The sequence below is a fragment of the Myotis yumanensis genome, unplaced genomic scaffold (assembly GCF_028538775.1).
Source record: "Myotis yumanensis isolate MYYU_CA2020_CCGP unplaced genomic scaffold, mMyoYum1.0.hap1 SCAF_1, whole genome shotgun sequence".
In the NCBI taxonomy this organism is placed as follows: Eukaryota; Metazoa; Chordata; class Mammalia; order Chiroptera; family Vespertilionidae; genus Myotis; species Myotis yumanensis.
The window spans coordinates 83,862,826-83,880,578 of NW_027223752.1; the positions used below are offsets into that span (position 1 = coordinate 83,862,826).

At 53.5% G+C, this 17,753-nt stretch overlaps 4 protein-coding genes across 7 annotated transcripts; 3 read left to right on the top strand and 1 right to left on the bottom strand.

The window, feature by feature from the left end:
* Positions 1–81: 81 nt before the first annotated feature.
* NOP9 (NOP9 nucleolar protein) lies at positions 82–6,144 on the top strand. Its single transcript, XM_070427062.1, has 10 exons — positions 82–407; positions 1,144–1,587; positions 2,516–2,626; positions 3,082–3,223; positions 3,331–3,523; positions 4,155–4,295; positions 4,699–4,824; positions 4,988–5,224; positions 5,412–5,517; positions 5,859–6,144. The coding sequence occupies exons 1-10, from the start codon at positions 164–166 to the stop codon at positions 6,014–6,016; spliced, it is 1,902 nt and encodes a 633-aa protein (XP_070283163.1). The 5' UTR covers positions 82–163; the 3' UTR covers positions 6,017–6,144.
* CIDEB (cell death inducing DFFA like effector b) lies at positions 6,116–9,410 on the bottom strand. Of its 2 annotated transcripts, none has more exons than XM_070427068.1 (5): positions 9,273–9,410; positions 8,825–8,933; positions 7,267–7,416; positions 6,850–7,040; positions 6,116–6,672 (listed from the first exon to the last, which is right to left on the bottom strand). In XM_070427068.1, exons 1-5 carry the CDS (start codon positions 9,311–9,313, stop codon positions 6,540–6,542), a joined length of 624 nt encoding a protein of 207 aa, XP_070283169.1. In that variant the 5' UTR covers positions 9,314–9,410; the 3' UTR covers positions 6,116–6,539. The 2 variants fall into 2 exon arrangements, with proteins under 2 accessions (XP_070283169.1, XP_070283166.1); XM_070427065.1 differs by having other exon boundaries at positions 8,825–8,969; positions 9,273–9,409.
* Positions 9,411–11,456: 2,046 nt separating this feature from the next.
* On the top strand, positions 11,457–12,987 carry LTB4R2 (leukotriene B4 receptor 2). Of its 2 annotated transcripts, none has more exons than XM_070427075.1 (2): positions 11,457–11,538; positions 11,873–12,987. In XM_070427075.1, the coding sequence occupies exon 2, from the start codon at positions 11,893–11,895 to the stop codon at positions 12,967–12,969; it is 1,077 nt and encodes a 358-aa protein (XP_070283176.1). In that variant the 5' UTR covers positions 11,457–11,538; positions 11,873–11,892; the 3' UTR covers positions 12,970–12,987. The 2 variants fall into 2 exon arrangements, with proteins under 2 accessions (XP_070283176.1, XP_070283186.1); XM_070427085.1 differs by having other exon boundaries at positions 11,464–11,538; positions 11,843–12,987.
* LTB4R (leukotriene B4 receptor) lies at positions 11,469–17,647 on the top strand. Of its 2 annotated transcripts, none has more exons than XM_070427104.1 (2): positions 11,469–11,538; positions 16,436–17,647. In XM_070427104.1, exon 2 carries the CDS (start codon positions 16,445–16,447, stop codon positions 17,483–17,485), a length of 1,041 nt encoding a protein of 346 aa, XP_070283205.1. In that variant the 5' UTR covers positions 11,469–11,538; positions 16,436–16,444; the 3' UTR covers positions 17,486–17,647. The 2 variants fall into 2 exon arrangements, with proteins under 2 accessions (XP_070283205.1, XP_070283198.1); XM_070427097.1 differs by lacking the exon at positions 11,469–11,538 and adding an exon at positions 13,676–15,818.
* Positions 17,648–17,753: the final 106 nt, after the last annotated feature.

Sequence of the window (17,753 nt, forward strand, 5' to 3'; positions counted from 1 at the left end):
GCGGGGCCTGGCGGGGGCGGGGCTGTCGGGCCGTCGCGGGCCTATGACGTTGCGGCGCCCAGAGCGTCGCGTTCCCACCCTCGCCGGGAGCGGACCACCTGGCGGATCGCGCTCACGCCGCCGCCGCGGCAGCTTTCGCGGTCTGACCGGGACCGGAGCATCCATGGGGCTGGGGCCGCGCTCCCCCCACAAGGCCGGGCGCCGTCTCCCAGCTGGTGGCAAACGGGGGCGCGGTGCCAAGGTGTTGGGGCGCCCCTCAGGCCGCGAGCGACAGCCCTGCCCGCCCCCGGACGGGCGCTCGCCGCCGGCTCTGGACGCGCACCCTCACCTGAGCCCCGAAGCGCTGGGGTACTTCCGCCGGGCGCTGTCGGCGCTGAAAGAAGCCCCGGAGGCCGGAGAAGAACGAGGTGGGTGGGCTCTTCCGGGTGGGACCAGGAGAGGGGTTTCCTGGGCATAAAATTCAGTGCAGGCAAGGACCTTGTGGTGGGTTCCCAGGGCGTGGGGACTGTTTCATCTCCCGTGTCTTCTTCCTCGCTCCCAGCCCCTGGGCTAAGTGATGGAACATAACCTCCTCTCAGTCTCTTTAAAATATTTCGTGAAATAAGCCAGTCAGAGAAAGATAAATATCACATTGTCTCACTCATTTGTGGAATATAATGAACAACACAAACTGATGAACAAAGTAGATCCAGAGACAGAAGCATCGATCAGACCGTCAAACCTCAGAGGGAAGGTAGGGGAGGGTGGGGGTAAGGGGGAGAGATCAACCAAAGGACTTGTATGCATGTATGTAAGCCTAACCAATGGACACAGACACCAGGGGGGTGAGGGCATGAGTGGGGGGGATGGGGTTAATGTGGGGATAAGGACACATGTAATAACTTAATCAAAAAATAAAAATAGCCTTAACCGGTTTGGCTCAGTGGAAGGAGCATCGGCCTGTGGACTCAAGGGTCCCGGATTCGATTCCGCACAAGGGCATGTACCTTGCTTGTGGGCACATATCCAGTAGGGAGTGTGCAGGAGGCAGCTGATTGATGTTTCTAACTCTCTATCCCTCTCTCTTCCTCTCTGTAAAAAATCAATAAAATATATTAAAAAAAAATAATAATAAATAAATAAAATATTTCTTTGTCTTCCCAGAGCTGATGGTACACAATGTTTTGAAGGAAGTGGAGGCTCAGGCCCTCACCTTGGCCACAAACAGGACTGGCAGTGAGATGCTGCAGGAACTGTTGGGGTACAGCACCCTGAAACCTCTGTGTGGAGTATTGGCTGCTCTGCGCCCCAGCTTGCGCTCTGTGGCCTGTCACCGGTGCGGGGTCCACGTATTGCAGAGCGCTTTGCAGCAGCTGCCCCGATTGTTGGGGAGCTGTGCGGAGGAGGAGGCAGAGGAGGAGGAGGCGGTGCCTCCCTTGGAGACCCTGGAGGAGCTGGTGCTGGGACTAGCCTCTGAGGTGTGTGATGATTTCCTTTTCTACTGTGGAGACACACATGGCAGCTTCGTGGTCAGAACTCTGCTGCAGGTGTTAGGAGGGACTCTTCTGGAGTCCGAGAGAGCCAGACACCGGGGCTCCCGGTCACCTGGTAAGTATTACAGGAGAGGGAAGTGGGCCGGGAGGAAAGGAGAGTTTAGGAAGTTCAGGAGGAGATGGTGGCAGAAGAGTAAGTCTTCACGAACTTGAAGAACTAACAGAAGTTAGGACAGAGATTAGTGTGCTACAGAGGCCCAGAGGCAGGGTGTGTTTAGGGAAAGCTAACCATGACTCAGTGTACATGTATATGTAGACACATACTGGATGTAAGCAAAAGATCAGGAAATAATACCCTTACTACATGCAAACCACTCTAATATTTTCTTTTCTTTTTTATTCTGTTCTATTCCATTACAAAGGTGCTGGTTGAGACCCATGAAATTGATTTCGTGATTCATTCATAGGCAGTGACCTACATTTTTAAAAACTGGGAAATAAGGTTAGAGAATTTAGATAAGGCCTGATTTTGGGAACATCTTGAATTTCTGGCTAAGGAGTTTTGGACTATCTCCCGTGGTCCATGGGAAAGCTGGTTGAAGTGTCTCAGACAAATTGAAACAGAAATGTGGTCTCGATTCCATCATCTAGATGAGAAGAGAAATTCAGTTGTGTTCTGCATTTCTAAGGTAAACCCTTGTTCATCTCTGCCAGCGATTTTTAACCGGTGTGCTGTGACACACTGCAAGAATATTTAAAACATGTGATACCTGTTATTTAGTCAAGGGCACTGACCTCTTTTCCCTTAGATTGTCAAATAAAAAAAGGCACCACCTAACACAACAATAGCTGTCCAGTGTGAATGAATCAAAACTTTACTTATATTTTTGCTAGTTGGCAAAATACATTTTTTCTGGTGTGCTACAGAATTTAGTAATTTGTTTATGGGTGCGATGAAATGGAAAAGGTTGAAAATTCCTGACCTGTGGAATTCTCCCTCTGGCATGGTTTTTTTGTGGTCTTGCCACTTGATCTTCCTTCAGAAGCACAAAGAACTCCAGCTCGGGAATGTAAACCAACTGACTTTGAGGTTCCTGAATCCTTCTTGAATTGTCTTCAGGACCTGAGCTCCTGCTTTCTGAAGGACATTGCTGGTAAGGAGGGAAGTAGGAGGAGGGTCTAGGACAGGGGTGGACAAACTTTTTGACTCGAGGGCCACAATGGGTTCTTAAATTGGACCGGAGGGCCGGAACAAAAGCATGGATGGAGTGTTTGTGTGAACTAATATAAATTCAAAGTAAACATCATTACATAAAAGGGTACGGTCTTTTTTTTTTTTTTTTTAGTTTTATTCATTTCAAACGGGCCGGATTCGGCCCGTGGGCCGTATTTTGCCCACGGCTGGTCTAGGATCTCCTTTTCTGGAGGTGATTATCTTCGAATAAGGCCCTTCTTTAGATCAGTCTTCTTTTCACATCTGATCTGATTTGTGTTGCAAAGACTCTGTAGACCCTTTTTCCATGGTCCCTTGTACCTTGTTGTTTGAGGTTGTACAGGTCGTCTGGATTTTGGGAAAGCTGCTTTTATTATTTCTGCTCTCTCACAACAGTGTTTATCACTGACAAGATCTCCAGTTTCTGCTTTCAAGTGGCCTTACAGATCTTACACCGCAAAGTGCCCCAGTTGTGTGCCCACCTCTGTAATGCTGTGATTGACTATCTGAGTAACCGCAATTCCTCAGCAGATGGCAGGTAAGGTCTGGCCTCAGGATTGGTCAGGATTGATGGGGTGTGTATAATAAATGAGGTGTGTAGGTATTTTGGATGGAGTGGAGTTAAAACTACCTTCTTGTCTCCAGCCCCCTACTGCTATTTCTGCGGGATCAGACGAGCTCCAGACTTCTGGAGCAGGTGCTGCTGGTGTTGGAGCCCCCGAGGCTCCAGAGCGTTTTTGAGGATCACTTCCAAGGGCAGCTGCAGACCATGGCTGCACATCCTATTGCCAACTTCCCTTTGCAGCGTTTACTAGATGCTGTCACTACCCCTGAGCTCGTGAGTCGGGAACTTGGCTGGGTCTGTTTCTGTACGCTGTTGCTTCTACTAGTTCTTGTTCATTGGGCCTTATTGTATGGTGTGCCTACCTCTGACTGTGTGCTGGCTCTTCCCCTCAAAAAGTTATTCCTGGGGGTTTCTCAGAGCATAGAGTGAAGGTGTCTTCTTCCCAGAAAGGATTTGTTTTGGCTTCTCTCAAACGCCAATACCAACAGGAGACTGGCTTAATCCAGGTTAGCAGCTTGAGGTTCCATGGCCCAGCCAGACTGGGCACTTGGCTACAAATCCAGATGAGCACTGGAGCTGTTGCCGTAGCTTCTCTTTTCCTTTGCTGCTTAGTGCCCGGGAACGCATCCTTGGGAACTCATGGGAGTTTGGAAGGTTTGATTTGAATTCTCCTTTACCCTGACAGGATGGTAATTTAAAGTCCCCTCTCCATGTGAGGCAGGTCCTCTAAGACTACCCCCTTGTTCTGGACCTTTCTTATCCAGCCAAACCAAAGTCCTGACATTGGCAGTGCTTTTTGTCTTATCTAGCATCTTTAGTTGTTTTTGGCAGAAAGATTTCTCTGAATAACTTAGCCCACAGTTACCAGAATGCCAAAGATTCTTTACCCCATGTCTCCCCTCAGCTGTCCCCCGTATTTGAGGAGCTGAGTCCTGCCCTGGAAGCTGTGCTGGCACAGGGTCACCCAGGGGTAGTCATTGCCCTGGTGGGAGCCTGCCGCAGAGTTGGAACCCACCAAGCCCAGGTTTTGCAGCTGTTGTTAGAGGTGAGTGGGTGTTACTTGCAACCCGTTTATGCCCTTGGTTCAAATTCTGTCTCTTAAGAGTTATCGAATCTTTAGTCATTGTATCTCTGGCCCCAAGAGATTTAATGCTCAGGGAGTTCATAGATAACAAGGGGAAATGAGGCCAAAGCCATCTCATAGCCCTAGAATGAAAAATTGTCTCCCAGAACAAAGAGAGAAGTTTATTGAAGGAATAAATATTTATTGACCCCTGTTATATGTATAGAGGCTGGGGATACAGCAGGGCAGACGAGATCCTATCCTCATGCAGCTTATATTCTTGTGAAGTTAAGGCATTCTCACCACTCCTGAATGCTTTCCCTAGTCTAGAAATTCAGGGTTAAAATCGGTTCTCAGATTCATTATGTTTTGTCATCTCATCTAGGCATTCCACTGTGCAGAGCCCTCTTCCCGGCAAGTGGCCTGTGTGCCTCTCTTTGCCACTTTGATGGCTTATGAGGTGTACTATGGACTGGTGGAGGAGGAGGGGGCAGTGCCTGCGGACCACCAGGTGAGGTAGGGGAAAGGCCAAGCCAGTGACTGATTGGGGACCAGGTCTCCCGGGGCTTAGGGAGCCTCTCACCACGGAGGTGAAGGTGGTGAGATCTCTGGCTTCATCCACGTGGAGGTGGCATTTTGGTGGCTACCTCCTGATCTCCTATCCCTGTCTTCAGGTTGAAATGGGCACAGCCAGGGCCCTGGGAGAAGTGACAGTCCTCGGATCTCTACTGCTCCAGCATCTGCTGCACTTCTCCACTCCTGGCCTTATACTTCGAAGTCTGGGTGCCTTGACGGGACCACAACTTCTGACTCTGGCCCAAAGTCCTGCTGGTTCCCATGTGCTTGATGCCGTCCTGACCAGCCCTTCTGTGACGCGCAAGCAGCGCCGCCGTGTGCTCAAGACCCTAAAGGTTAGACTCTGGCTTCTGCTTTGATTCCTCTGCCATTATCTATTTAGAGAACATGAGCTTCCTCCGGACTGTCTTTTCTAGACTCTTTTGACTCAGTCTTTAAACGGAAACTCCATTCCCTCCTGCCCTCCCCAGCACATTTTCAAGAACTGCCCTAGAGGGACCTACCTTGTCTATCTCAATGCAGGGACAGTATGTGGCTCTGGCTTGCAGTCGCCATGGCAGCCGTGTGTTAGATGCCATCTGGAATGGTGCAGCCTTGGGGGCCCGGAAGGAAATTGCTGCTGAGCTGGGTGAGTACCAGCAGGTCTCTCGGACCTCCAAACTTCCCTTTCCTTACTCCAAATAGCCGGGTGGCTGGGGGATGGATTTAAATTCAGCAGAGACTTCAGTTGCAAAGGGTGACTTGGCCATGGTGCTTAGCAGTCTGCTCTCCCCTTCCCTCTGTTGATTGTGCAGTTCTGTGTTCTTACCCCTCCTCCCAGTTTGTTCTTTGGAGAATGAGGGGTTAACTCTATCTCAAGTCAGACCCAGGGTCCAGGTAAAATGGAGAGACCTTCACCGCAAGTAGAGTCTCTTCAAGCATAGGTGGTGACTGCATGCTGATACTGAACATGAATGGTTCCCTTTGCAGGAGAGCGGAACCAAGAGCTGATAAAAGACCCTTTTGGCCACCATGTGGCTCGAAATGTGGCCCTGACTACCTTCCTGAAGCGTCGAGAAGCTTGGGAACAGCAACAGGGGGCAGTGGCCAAGCGGAGGCGGGTTTTGAACTCAATTCTTGAAGACTGAGGCCTTGAGATCTGGGACTGGGTGTTGATGGGGGAGGAGGAAAGGGAGTATCTATCCTGTCCCCTTACTAATTTAAATCGAAGTCATTGAAGTCAAAAGTCTTATTGGTAAACATTTTTATATTTGTATTGGAAATGTCTTTGTTATTCTTGGGGGGGAAGGGTATGGAGAAATAGAGATCTCAAGGTGAAGTTTAAGAGGGCTGTCTTCAGCAGCGCTGGGGAGCTCAGGGAGAGGAGGAGTTGTCAGAACTCTAGAGGCAGCAGCAATCAGAGTGCTGTCAAGATGCCTCGGGCAAGGTTGTGGCTTTCAGGGTAGGTGGGAGGCTGAAAAGATGGCTAAGAAGGGACAGCATTCTTCAGGAATGGGTATAGGCTAGGGGTGTAAGGCACTATGCTGATGGGGTCAGAGGGCAGTGGGAAAACCAGGTGAGTTATCTAGTCTGCACTATCTGCGGGTCCCTAAACGGGATGTCGTCACAGTCCCTACAGCCATTCTAGGGGCAGAAGCTCCGAGCCCCCTCTCAGTAGGGATGAAGGTGACCCTGCTGCTGCCACTGTGTAGCCCCTTCCACTACATGGCGAAGGGTAGAGGAAATTCCCAGCAGCATATGGCCCAGGCCTTGCAGCAGTGTGGAGGTCCATCGGAGGAACTCCCTGAAGGGCAGAGACAAGAGGCAGTCAGATGGCCAGGAGGAAGCCATAGAGCTGGTGGGGAGGGTGAGGGTTGGGGGCTCTCCATAATTGAGAGCTAATGGGTTAGGTGAGTGCAGGAGAAGGAATTATGGGACTGAAACTATGGGGATGGAGAAGTAAAACATTTTGGTCTCTGACCTGAGTATTTTCTTTGGGCCAAGTCCTTGAATGTCACAACTCATGGAGTAGAGCCCATAGAATGTGGCTTTGACGTTCAGGCTCCCAAAGAGGTCTCGAGGGTTTTGCTTGTACACGTCAAAGGTGATGCGGGCGATGTCCTTGCTGTGCTTGGGCTTCTCCCGGCCCAGGCCATAGGACAGCATCCCACTCTGTAGAACACCCCCATGAGTGCAATGGTCCCTCACATCCACCATCAATCCCCATCAGTAGTGGGACAGACCCACCCTTGCCTGGACTGTTAGTCCACCATAAGGTGTCCTTAAAAACTCCTTACCTCTCATCACTCCTGCCCTCAAGATGAGGGTTAGGCAGGAGGAGAGGCCTGGGAGAGAGAGAAAGGATTGGTGGCCTATAGCAGCCCAGTACAGGCCTCACCCTGCTGGAACTCCAGCTCTGCCCAGACTCCAGCACCATCAGGCATGTGTCATCCTCCAACAGCTGGAAGAAGTCTTCGCTCTCCACGGCAGTCCCATCCTCCTCTAGCACCAGGGTTAGCACTCCGCTCAGCAGCAGGGTCTCCAGTGCCTGCCCAGTGGCAAGAAGCAGGAGGGAAATGGCAGAGCTTGTCTCATGCCTCCCCTCTCCAGCTGCCCAGCATCCACTGGTTGGCTCAAGACACTGGTTGATATCCCAACTCTATTTCCTGGTGCTTTGCCATCCCTTCAAACAGCTCCAGCTCTCAGTGTTCTTTCACTGGGGGACCCTCACTAGGAGCTGACCTTTTTTCCTATTTGCTCCTACCTTGTCATTGTTATTTCCCCCTGCTTCCCTCCAAGCCACTCCCTATTAGGAATTGGAAAGCTAGCCAGGCTCCCTTGAAGTCCATCCTTTGGGAATGGGCATAAGGCATTATGCTGATGGGGCCTGATGCAATGGAATCTTATCCCCCCCCTTGCTCCTCTACTCCCTACATAGAGTTCTCCAGAGCCATTTTCAGTAATAATGACAATCTTTTTGTCTTTACTAGTGCCAGGTAGCACTTTACATACACTACCCTTTTTTACTTTCTTCAACAATCCAAGGAGGTGTATTATTACTCCCTTTTTATAGATGAAGAAATTGACATTTTGACTTCTCCCCAACCAGAGGGTAAACAGCTTAAATCACCCTACTTAAGGAGACAAATTCAATTAGTGCCATTTGCCAACCACACCCAAGGGCAGATGAAGTTAAGAGAATAAATCTCAATTTGGTAGATCAACATAAAGCTGATGAATATTCTATTGAGATCTGCCCCTAAGATCTCCCCTAAACTCCAACCTTTAAAAACCCCTCAAAAATGAAGGCACCAGTGGGTGCTCTCCCTCCCAGGAGCACTGTGGTGCCTCCCCCCCACACACACACACTTTCCTAACAGTCATGCATCTCCTAAACTCTAAGGGACCCTACCAGGCTTGCAAACAGGGCAGCAATGGGCAGTGGCAATTCATCCCAGGCAACCCCCTGAACCTGTCCCCAAGGCCCCCTTTTCTCTGACTTCTTAGTGAGCCAAAGCAGACCAGCCTAGGCTCATTTCCCCAAGCCTTTCTTATTTCACATCCCCAGCTTTAATAAATATCCTCTAAAATTCAGAAAAGAAAGAAATTGACATTTTTATAGGTTAAATAACTTCCTAAGTTTTGACAAAAGGAGGTGACAGAATCAGGATTAGAATTTGATTTGTCACACAAATTGCCACTCCACACTGTCTTCTAAATCCTATCCCTCCAACCCTTCCCACTCCTTCCCCTATCCCCAAAGAAAAGACAACTCCTTGGGGGGAAAATAGATGGACCCAAATGCAGCAGAGATCACTGGGCTCACCCCCCTGCTTTAGTCTTCAGAGGGAGGGGTGCATAACCTCAGCCCTTCCTGCTGGTCATTCCAAGTTCTCACTCTTTTTGAGCCCCTTGGCTGCCCCTCGGATAGGAACCCAAGGACTTGGCTCACTCACCTTGTCTAGCAGTTCCTGGCGGGTGGCAGCTGTCAGACCTTTCCGCACGGTCCGTTTGTGATCACAGACGCGGAAAGGTCGCTGGGGTGGTGGAGGTGAAGTCCAGACCCTACGGCCAAACTCAGAGCTCATATTGGATACTGATCTGGTAGTTGGAAAAAAAGGTCAAGGAGTGAGGGGTTTGCTGAGTGTAATGGGGATGATGGGAATGGGGTGGCTGGAGAGTTAGAGAGGGAGGTATTTAGGTTTTTGGATTAGGGTAGCCGAGGGAGAGAGGGAGGGACCATGGAGTGGAGGTGGGTGGTAGAAGCTGGACAAGCCCACTGTGGAAAGTGGAGTGGGGAGGGGAAGGGGTACAGATTCATGAGTTTCCAAGGGGCTGAGTGGAGATTTGTTGCCCTGCCGCTATCCCCAGAGTTAGAGAGTGGAGAGGAAGATCAGTAATCACCTGACCAGGCTGCTGGGTTTCAGGGCAGAAAGGTACTCCATGGTGTAGGGAAAGAGCAGAAGAATTCTGGGCTGGGTTGTTCTCCGCTGTGCTGGGCTGAAGTGATGTTTACTGTTACAGAGCTGGGACCTCAGCCCCAGTGAGGTGGAGGATGAGTCAAGCCGGACTCTGGCCCCCTGGAGGGCCTGTAGGAAGGGCAAAGTCCCAGGGGAGGGAGGAGAGGAGGGGCCTAGATGGGGTCCTGGAAGAAGGATTAAGGCCCAGAGTTGCCAGGCAGAAGCCAGGGAAGCTTTGTGCGGATGTTGTCTCTGGTGGCAGCTTGTGATGTGAGGGTTAATGGTAACTATGTAAGAGGATGGCGATTTTCTTTGTATGGAGGGAATTTCTAGGTATAGAAGCTACAGTATGTGACTTGTGCTGCACATACTGCCACCTACTGAAAAATCCATAAACTGCCCCATTAGGAAAAGGGAGGCGGGGCTGAGGGTGAGATCATGGGCAGGGCTTGGAGAAAAGGGAGGTGAGACAGTGTGTCTGGGTGGGGCGTAGAAGAGGATGGGTCCTGATCCATGGACCGCCAGGATCCCGTGGCAAGGAACTTCTTGCTTTCCTGCTCTTGCCTTCGTGGTCTAGGGGAGCAGCTGGCTCAACATTTCCCTGATTTAATTCTGCAGAACTGCCTGCTTCAGCCACTCTGCATTTCACACTTTTCTCCTTTGGCCACTTAATAGGCATGAAGGAGATGTGAAGGGGGAAGGGGAAGTGTCCTCTGATGGCATCAGGAATTTAGCTTCCGGTGCTCCATGTCCCATCCCTGATTTCAGCTGCAGTTGTGCTGGACAGTTGTGTGGAAGCTCAGACTCTCACTGACAATGAACTCATTTGAATGCAATTCTCTGCTTTCCTGCCTAGAAGTCTCCATTGCAGCTTTGGCAGCTAGTCTGCCCCCTGGCAAGTGCAGGCTACAAGTGTGTACAGGAGCGTCAATGCCTCCTCGTTCTCATTCTGTGCACTTCTTAGACATTCCTGATGCCTACTGAAGGAGCGCAATAACGCTCTTATTGGCTTTCCTCTTCCCTCTCTTCTCTCACTCCTGCTTCCCAAGCTGTACTGCTGTGTCTATGAGTTTGTTTGTTTGTTGCTTCCTGTTTTATATCCGACATATGAGTGAAATCATATGGCTCTTGTCCTTTTCCATCTGACTTTCTTCCACTCTTCTTCTGGGACTTCGGTTACACTTCTGTTTGATCTCTAATATTATTCCACAGGTCTCTGAAGTTCTGTTCAGTTATATTTAACGAGTACAGGATTACCTGTATCATGCCCTTAACTCAGACTCTGCTTTGGAGGGAACCCAAATGGAGACAGTACTGGTGTCCTGGCTCTCAAGGAACCCCCAGTTCTGGCTGTTAACTGAGGGATCAACTTTATCAATGAACCAGGTCCCCTCAAATTTCTTCGTTTCCAAGTTTTGCCTGACTTCTCCACCAGAGAAGGCTTCTTTTCAGCATGTCTCTACCACTGCAACCTTTCCCCTTTTCTTGTCTTGTATCCTGGTGCAGCCTAGTAATGTGGTCTCTTCATGGTTGTGTGCTGTAACTCCTCAGCCAGGTTAGATGCCCCTTACACCTCCATGCATTCCCCCAGACCCCACAGGACTTAGCACCATGCTTTACCCTGAAAGCGGTCATTGACAGCCCAGTGAGAGCCCTGAGGGTGGAATGACTGGGGCAGGGCCCATGGCAAGAGGCAAGAGGGGTAGGTAGGAAGCTGAGGGAAAAGGTGGCTCAGCAGGATCAGGAGTCTGGAAACAGGCAAAGAAAGAGCAGCAGGGAAAGTGAGTAGTTTGGGTCACCTTTCCTGCTGAGTGCAGACCAAGGAGGCCAGAAAGCATCAGGCTGCAGGGTTAGGAGGGTTGGGACCAGAGCTGGGGGAGGGATCAGCACAGAAGCAGGACCCAGGGTCAGGATTCAGCAGTGTCCCTACTCACCCACCTACACAACCAGGGAACCTTATCTGCACCGCTTCAGCTTCTCCTGTTTCCTGGGAGGCAGGACCTCACATGCCCGGACGAGTTAGTGATGGGAAGGAATATGGTGAGGGAGGGGCCCCGGGAAAGGCCCCACCTTGCCCCTCCCCATTTTCGCCTCACCCTCTGCAAATCTGACAGGCACGGAACAGGAATCGGCACCAAGACCTTTGCTGCTTTGCCTTGCAGCCTCCCCAGGCCCCTTGCGGGCCCCTCACCCTGCTAGCTCGCAGCTGGGTAAGTAGATCTGCCCAAGTGCCCTTACCACCTCTCACTTTTGCCCTGAGGTAGAGGAAAGGGGCTGGGCAAAGAAGGGTAGAGGAGTGGAGGTGGAGGTGGTGACAGCCTGGGAGCCAGGACTGGGGAGCTCAGCTGACTGAGAGCCGGGGACCTGGGTTCCAAGAAGTAGTGTTTGAGTTGGGGCTGGGGTCCCAGAGGAAGCCAAGGCTCCCAGACAGAAGAGAGGCAGGCTTCAGGGAAGCGAGGGGAGGCACCGTTCCTTCTCATCTGGCCTCAGGGGTAACGTTGGCTTTTGTCCCAGCCCCTGAATGCGCCCCATGGCCCTTTCCAGCCTCCTGTAGGTACAGAAGGATGACAGACTGCTACCGCCCCCCAGGGAACGAGACGCTGCTGAGCTCTCCGGCCTCACGGGCCACAGGCACGGCCTTCCTGCTGCTGGCGGCGCTGCTGGGGCTGCCCGGCAATGGTTTCGTGGTGTGGAGCTTGGCGGGCTGGCGGCCGGCGCGGGGGCGGCCGCTGGCGGCCACTCTGGTGCTGCACCTGGCGCTGGCCGACGGCGCCGTGCTGCTGCTCACGCCGCTCTTTGTGGCCTTCCTGGTGAGGCAGGCGTGGCCGCTGGGCCAGCTGGGCTGCAAGGCCGTGTACTACGTGTGCGCGCTCAGCATGTACGCCAGCGTCCTGTTCACCAGCCTGCTCAGCCTGCAGCGCTGCCTCGCCGTCACCCGCCCTTTCCTGGCGCCCCGGCTACGCAGCCCGGCCCTGGCCCGCCGCCTGCTGCTTGCCGTCTGGCTGGCCGCCCTGTTGCTCGCCGTCCCGGCCGCCGTCTACCGCCACCTCTGGGGGGACAGCCTGTGCCAGCTGTGCCACCCGTCGCGGGCCCACGCTGCCGTCCACCTGAGCCTGGAGACTCTGACCGCTTTCGTGCTGCCGTTCGGGCTGGTGCTCGGCTGCTACAGCGTGACGCTGGCGCGGCTGCGGGGCGCCCGCTGGGGCTCCGGACGGCAGGGCACGCGGGTGGGCCGGCTGGTGAGCGCCATCGTGCTGGCCTTCGGCTTGCTCTGGGCCCCCTACCACATGGTCAACATTGTGCAGGCGATGGCCGCGATGGCGCCACCTGAAGGGGCCCTGGCGAAGCTGGGCGGTGCGAGCCAGGCAGCGCGAGCCGGAACCACGGCTCTGGCCTTCTTCAGCTCCAGCGTCAACCCAGTGCTCTACCTCTTCACCGCGGGGGATCTGCTGCCCCGCGCGGGTCCCCGCTTCCTCACGCGGCTGTTTGAGGGCTCTGGGGAGGCCCGGGGAGGCGGCCGCTCCAGGGAGGGGACCATGGAGCTCCGAACTACTCCTCGGCTCAGAGTGGTGGGGCTGGGCCTGGGCAACGGAGACCCGGGGGGCGGGGCGGCCAAGGACAGTCAGGAATGGGGCCCTTGACACCAAATCCTGCTCTTCCCTGTCCCCTTCCATCACCCCTCAGAACTCAGAGAGCACTCGGGAGCGTTTGGGCAGCCTCTGACCAGTTGGATCTGTGGGGGCAGAATTATGCACCTGGGGCAGGCCCAGGTTCCTCCAAACTGAGGGATTGCCAGGGGTGATGGTTCATGCTAATGAATATTGTGCACTTGCAGGTTGGCATGTGCCATGTGCCAGAGCTGTTAATTTGTTGCCAATAATCATTGTGAAAGACCCTGTGCAGCCCTTACACCGTGGCTTAAGTGTGCGCTCCCGAGGGTCAGCATGCCTGAGGTGTACTGAAGCCACCTGGTTTCCCTGGGGTCAGGCCACGGCTGGGCTGGGCAGCGGCAGCCTTCAGTGGCATCTTGAGCCGTCCTCCCCAGCTCGGGGGGCCTACTTCCCTCAGGACATACAACCACTCTGTAAATCAAGGGAGAAAGAGGAAAGAAAGGTATGGGTGCTTGGGTGTGGGGTGCGGATGGGATCCATTCTCTGGGGTCTATAAGAGCCAAGAAGGGGGTGGGGGTGGGGAGACTGGCCCTGGAAGGTGAAAGTCAATCTGTGGGTTTGAAAGGAGAGTTTTCCTCTCTGCCCTGTGGTTGGTGCAGCGGGGGAGGGGCCCTGGGAGTCTGAGCCTTAGCTTCCTCTTTGAATCCAACTCCCCCCCCCCCCCCCCCCCCCCCCGCCTCCCCCAAAGGTCACCTGACTCAAAAGGAGCCCAGGAGCAGGCACTCACTTAGCCAGAGGATGTTTGGGGCTTGGAGATGAGGGAGAATGAGGAAGAGTGTGGGTGTCTGGAGGACAGGAAGAATTTTTCAGGGAGGTACCACCTCTCCTTTCTCCTTTTTCTCTCTGCCAAATCTTGACTCCTCCTGACTGCTAGCTGTTCCTCATCTGTCCCCCCCGATATTTCCCAGATCCCGTCTTTTGGAATTTCTTTACCTCTAGGCCTCAAAACTGTTCTGGATCCTGATACTTTTGAGTTTGGGGTGCAGGATGGAATTCTTTTTAGGGGACATCCACGTGCACACCCATGTGGTTACTAGGGTGACCAACTCACGGTTTTAGCAGTGGAAGCCTTTTATCCCAGTCTCCTAAGTCCCTGGCAAACCAAGACGGTTGTTAAGTTCTGGTCAACCTGACTGTTACCCCATGTTCTGCCTCAGTGACTGTTCACACCACCCAGGTAGATGCAGACATAGCAAAGGAAACCCAGTCCTCAGGGTCACGCCAGGGCCACCAAAACGGGTTGGGTTTGGGTTGGAGCTCTGGACTTGGGGGACAGGTATGCTTAGAGTGTCTAGTCTAGGGTGGAAGAAGGAAGGTCACTGACAGAATGGAAATGGGGAGCAGCTTGGGAGAGTAGGCAAAGACAGTCCAGTTTGTGTCAGAAGGATCCTCTGATTGGCCCCAGAGCTTCTTGCAGAGGCTTCCTCTTGTCCTCACGTATGGGGGAAGAGGGTCCCTAACTTCCTCTGTTACATATTTCCCGACTCACACACCCTCTGTGGTCAGAAAGCCCTTCCTCCACTCTCCCCACTTGCTGTGGTTTCAGTCCATTTCTTTTCGTCATATCCTCCGCCTGACAGCTACTGGGTGAACTCTGCTCTGGCTTTTCTCAAAGCAGACAAAGTGGGGGCACTGCAAAGGGTGAGGAAGTTCCGTGACCACTATTACACTCCGCACATTTCCTGAGAGTGACAGAGTTGGAAGGGAAGCAGAAAGGCTCATGGTCAGATCGAAGGAAAGACTTTTCAGTTCTTAGCTTCTGCAGGAGAGTTCAAGAAGAGGAGAAAAGGGAAGAGTGACCCTTGCCATGGCCCTGGTTTCCCCTCTTGGCAGGGCAGGCATGAAGCACCTTCTCCCTCACTCCCTCATGCCTGTTCCCTATGCTCAGCCTCTACTTCTATATGGTGGGACTGGACAGTTGGCCATGGGGAGGTAGGAAAAAGGCAGTGCTGACCTTGCCCAGTGCCCAGATTTTAAATCCAAACTCATGTGTCAGGGTAGCCACATGGGCAAGCACAAGGCAAATGGTTGGGGGAAGGGGAAGAAACTGGCATTCTGTGTGATACTAAGGAGACCCTTTGGGCTTTGGCTTCTACCAAGAGAAGGGAAAATTGATTGCCCTAGAATGGAACCAACCCTTTTCAGTGAAGGGAGCGATTGGGGTGCTGGAAGAGGGACTTCTCCCTCCAATTCCACTCATGGCTTGAACGCAAGCCAAGAACAAGGTGCTGACCTCTTTAAGTCATGATGTTACAACCCAAACCTGGAACCTAACCACAGCTGTAACCTACATTTCCTATTAGTCTAAAAATCTACTTGTTCATACAAATTACTGTATAAATATACTCAACATTCTGCCATCCCAATCCAAGCCAAATCCCCTTTCTGGCTTCCCTCCCTCCTCCTCCTATATGACACACGTTATTATTCTGTTCAATGATCCAGTCTAGACCTGCATATGAGGCCACACCCCAGCCTACTCACTCCTGTACCCCTCTTTCCCCTCTCCCTTCCCATTCTTGGGCGCTTCTCATCTGGTCCCACCCCTGAGGGTCCTCCTTCCTACTGGCCTTTTCTAGAATACAAAGACTATCCTCCCTCCTACTGAAGGGAAGGGAGGGGGCAGGAGTTTCAGCCCCACCCTCAGGAAGATGTGTCTTCCCCCTGCCCTGTGGTACTTCCTCTCCGGCTGACTTAGCTGACAGCATCCAGACCTGGGTCCAGACCCCTGGCACTGAGACAGATCTGGGGATAGGCTACACCACTCTGCCCTGATCCTGGGATTGGCGCCAGCTTCCAACCAGTACCCAGCAAAGCCAGTAAGTAAGGATCCTGGGAGTAGGGGATTTGGTGGAGGGCTGGGGTGCAGCCATGAGAGAAGGTACAAAGGAATTTCCAAAAGAGCCTGACCAGTGGTAAAAGGACTTGGGAGGATTTGTCCTTCTCTCCTCTCCATGAACTCCTGCCCATCCCTGTTATTCCTGGTGGACCCTGGGCATCTCTGGGAGAGTGGGTAGGGGATTGGAGGACACCAGTGGGACTAAGGGGACTAAGGACTTGGAAAGGGACAGAGCAGTTAGCCTTTTAAGGGGTGCAGCACTGAGAAGGAAATCTCCCCAGTTTGGCTCTGAATCTGAGGGTCTCCTAAGGGAAAGAGGCAGAAAGGATCCAGACATGCTACTGCTGCTGTTGCTTTGTATTTTGCAATTGGGTCTGTGGGCAGGAAGGAGCTATGCGGCTCAGTTAGGCAATTTGTCTTTCTACTCAGCCAGATCCCTTAAGATAGGTTAGTGGGCAGTGATGAGGACAGTATATTGTGAAGGTGCACCTGATGCTGCTGATTTAGAGAAAGACTTGAACTCGGGCTAGGTGTGTCCAGGGTGTCAGAAAACCCGTGGATCCCTACCCTCATGCACATGTCCACCTCATCCTCCAGATCCTTGCAATGGCCACGAACACTACATCTCCTGCAGGATCCATCTCCCTAGGTGTCATGGCTATCACCTTACTGTCAGTGGCTCTGGCGGTGGGGGTCCCTGGCAACAGTTTTGTGGTGTGGAGCATCCTGGTAAAGATGCGAAAGCGCTCTGTCACTGCCTTGCTGGTGCTGAACTTAGCCCTGGCTGACCTGGCCGTCTTGCTCACTGCCCCCTTTTTCCTCCACTCCGTGGCCCGAGGCACCTGGATTTTTGGAGTGGCTGGCTGCCGCCTGTTCCACTATGTCTGCGGAGTCAGCATGTATGCCAGCGTCCTGCTGATCACGGCCATGAGTCTGGACCGCTCGCTGGCGGTGGCCCGCCCCTTTGTGTCCCAGAAGCTGCGCACCAAGGCGGTTGCCAGGTGGTTGCTGGCAATCATCTGGGCGGCGTCGGTCCTGCTGGCCACGCCCGTCATCGTATACCGCACCGTGAAGCCGGGCCCGAACAACAGTAGCCTAATCTGCTTCCCGAAATACGACACGGAAAGACACCGGGCCTTCCACCTGCTCTTCGAGGCCCTCACCGGCTTCCTGCTGCCTTTCCTGGTCGTGGTGGCCAGCTACTCCGACATCGGGCGCAGGCTGCGGGCCCGGCGCTTCCGCCGTAGCCGCCGCACCGGCCGTCTAGTGGTGCTCATCATCCTGACCTTCGCGGCTTTCTGGCTGCCCTACCACATGGTGAACCTGGCCCAGGCCGGCCGCGCGCTGGCGGGCAAGGACTCGGGGGACAAGCCCGTGGGGTCGCGGCTGCTTCTGGCCCGCCATGTGCTCATCGCGCTGGCCTTCCTGAGCAGCAGCGTGAACCCCGTGCTGTACGCGTGCGCCGGAGGCGGCCTGCTGCGCTTGGCCGGCGTGGGCTTCATCGCCAAGCTGTTGGAAGGCACCGGCTCCGAGATGTCCAGTACCCGACGCGGGGGCACCCTGGGCCAGACGGTGAGGGGCGCCCCCGCCCCCAATGAGCCTGGCCCGGCCGAGAGCCTCACTGCCTCCACCAACCCTCTCGAGTGAAGCAGGCCCCGGGGAGGGGTGGTGGTGGAATGGAAGGACACTTGCTTTCCTCCTGGCGGAATGCCCCACGCTGGCCTGACCCAATTCTGCACCTCCAGGAGAAGGCGTGTCGGGGTGGAGCGGAAGAAGAGGGAGGGGAGGGGCAAGTAGGGGCAGAGTCAGTGCCTGGGCAGCTTTGCAATTAAAACCGAAGTCTGAAATTGGGTTAACCCTGTGTGTGGGACATGTGTATTATGGGGGATAGGTGTCTTTCTGGGGGTCGGTCTCG